This window comes from Eimeria mitis, genomic scaffold (assembly GCF_000499745.2).
Source record: "Eimeria mitis Houghton genomic scaffold, Emh_scaff449, whole genome shotgun sequence".
Classification (NCBI taxonomy): domain Eukaryota; phylum Apicomplexa; class Conoidasida; order Eucoccidiorida; family Eimeriidae; genus Eimeria; species Eimeria mitis.
In genome coordinates this window covers 8,609-9,527 of record NW_013572807.1, presented here as the reverse complement: position 1 = coordinate 9,527, position 919 = coordinate 8,609, and the positions used below count along the sequence as shown (strand labels likewise).

The following is a 919-nucleotide window of genomic DNA, read 5'->3' as shown; positions in this document are numbered from 1 at the left end:
CTGGGCGCTGCGGCGGCTGCCGCGCAGCGCCTGGCCCCGGGCGATGCAGCGGCTGCCGCAGCAGCAGAAGCAGCAGCTCAAGGAATTCATACTGCAGCAAACCAAGCAGCAGCAGCAGCAGCAGCAGCAGCAGCAACAGCAGCAGCAGCAGCAGCAGCGAGAAAACGCAAACGAACGAGCAGCTAACGAGCTGCCTGGGGACGCTCAGCCACCTCAGCTGTATCATCCTGCTGCTGCTGCTGCTTCGAGCAGCAGCAGCAGCAGCAGCAGCAGCAACAGCAGCAGCAGCAGCAACAGCAACAGCAGCAATACAGACCAGGCCAGCAGCAATAGCAGCAGCAGCAAAGACTCTGTAAGGACCCCTGCAGCAGAAGCAGATGGGTGCGTCGCTCCGCTGCAGCAGCAAGACCAGCAGCAGCAGCAGCAGCAGCAGCAGCAACAGCAGCAGCAGCAGCAGCAGCAGAAGCGGCGGCAGCGGCAGCAAGAAAGAAAACGAGGGGGGCTCACCCGCAGCATGGAGAGTGTTTATGTAGATAGCCAATACATTCGAGTCCGTAAACCCTAAACCCTAAACCCTAAACCCTAAACCCTAAACCCTAGATACGGTTTGCTGCAGTTGCTGCTGTATTTCTTGCTGCTGTGTGCAGGAGCTGTTTCTCCGCCTTCGGCAGCGGCTGCAGCAGCAGCAGCAGCAACAGCAACAGCAGCAGCAGCAGCAGCAGCAACAGCAGCAGCAACAACGCGCGCGCAGCAGCAGCAGCAGCAGCAGCAGCAGCAGCAGCAGCCGTAAGCAGCTGCTGTCTTGGATTGAAACTGCATGCTTTGTTGCAGGGGATGCATCTGCTGCTGTTGCTGCTGCTGCTGTTACCATTGCTGCTGCTGCTGCTGCTGCTTGTGTTGCTGCTGCTGCTGCGGTTGC

The 919-nt window shown here is 59.5% G+C and overlaps 1 protein-coding gene across 1 annotated transcript in view; it reads left to right on the top strand.

The window, feature by feature from the left end:
• EMH_0012710 (uncharacterized protein) overlaps positions 1 to 919 on the top strand; it is a gene marked incomplete at both ends in the record, with an annotated part of 7,169 nt that overhangs the window by 2,012 nt on the left and 4,238 nt on the right. The window contains 2 exons of the mRNA XM_013499609.1: positions 28 to 554; positions 648 to 786. Coding sequence (XP_013355063.1) covers positions 28 to 554; positions 648 to 786 — 666 coding nt within the window. The remainder of the gene's footprint in view (positions 1 to 27; positions 555 to 647; positions 787 to 919) is intronic.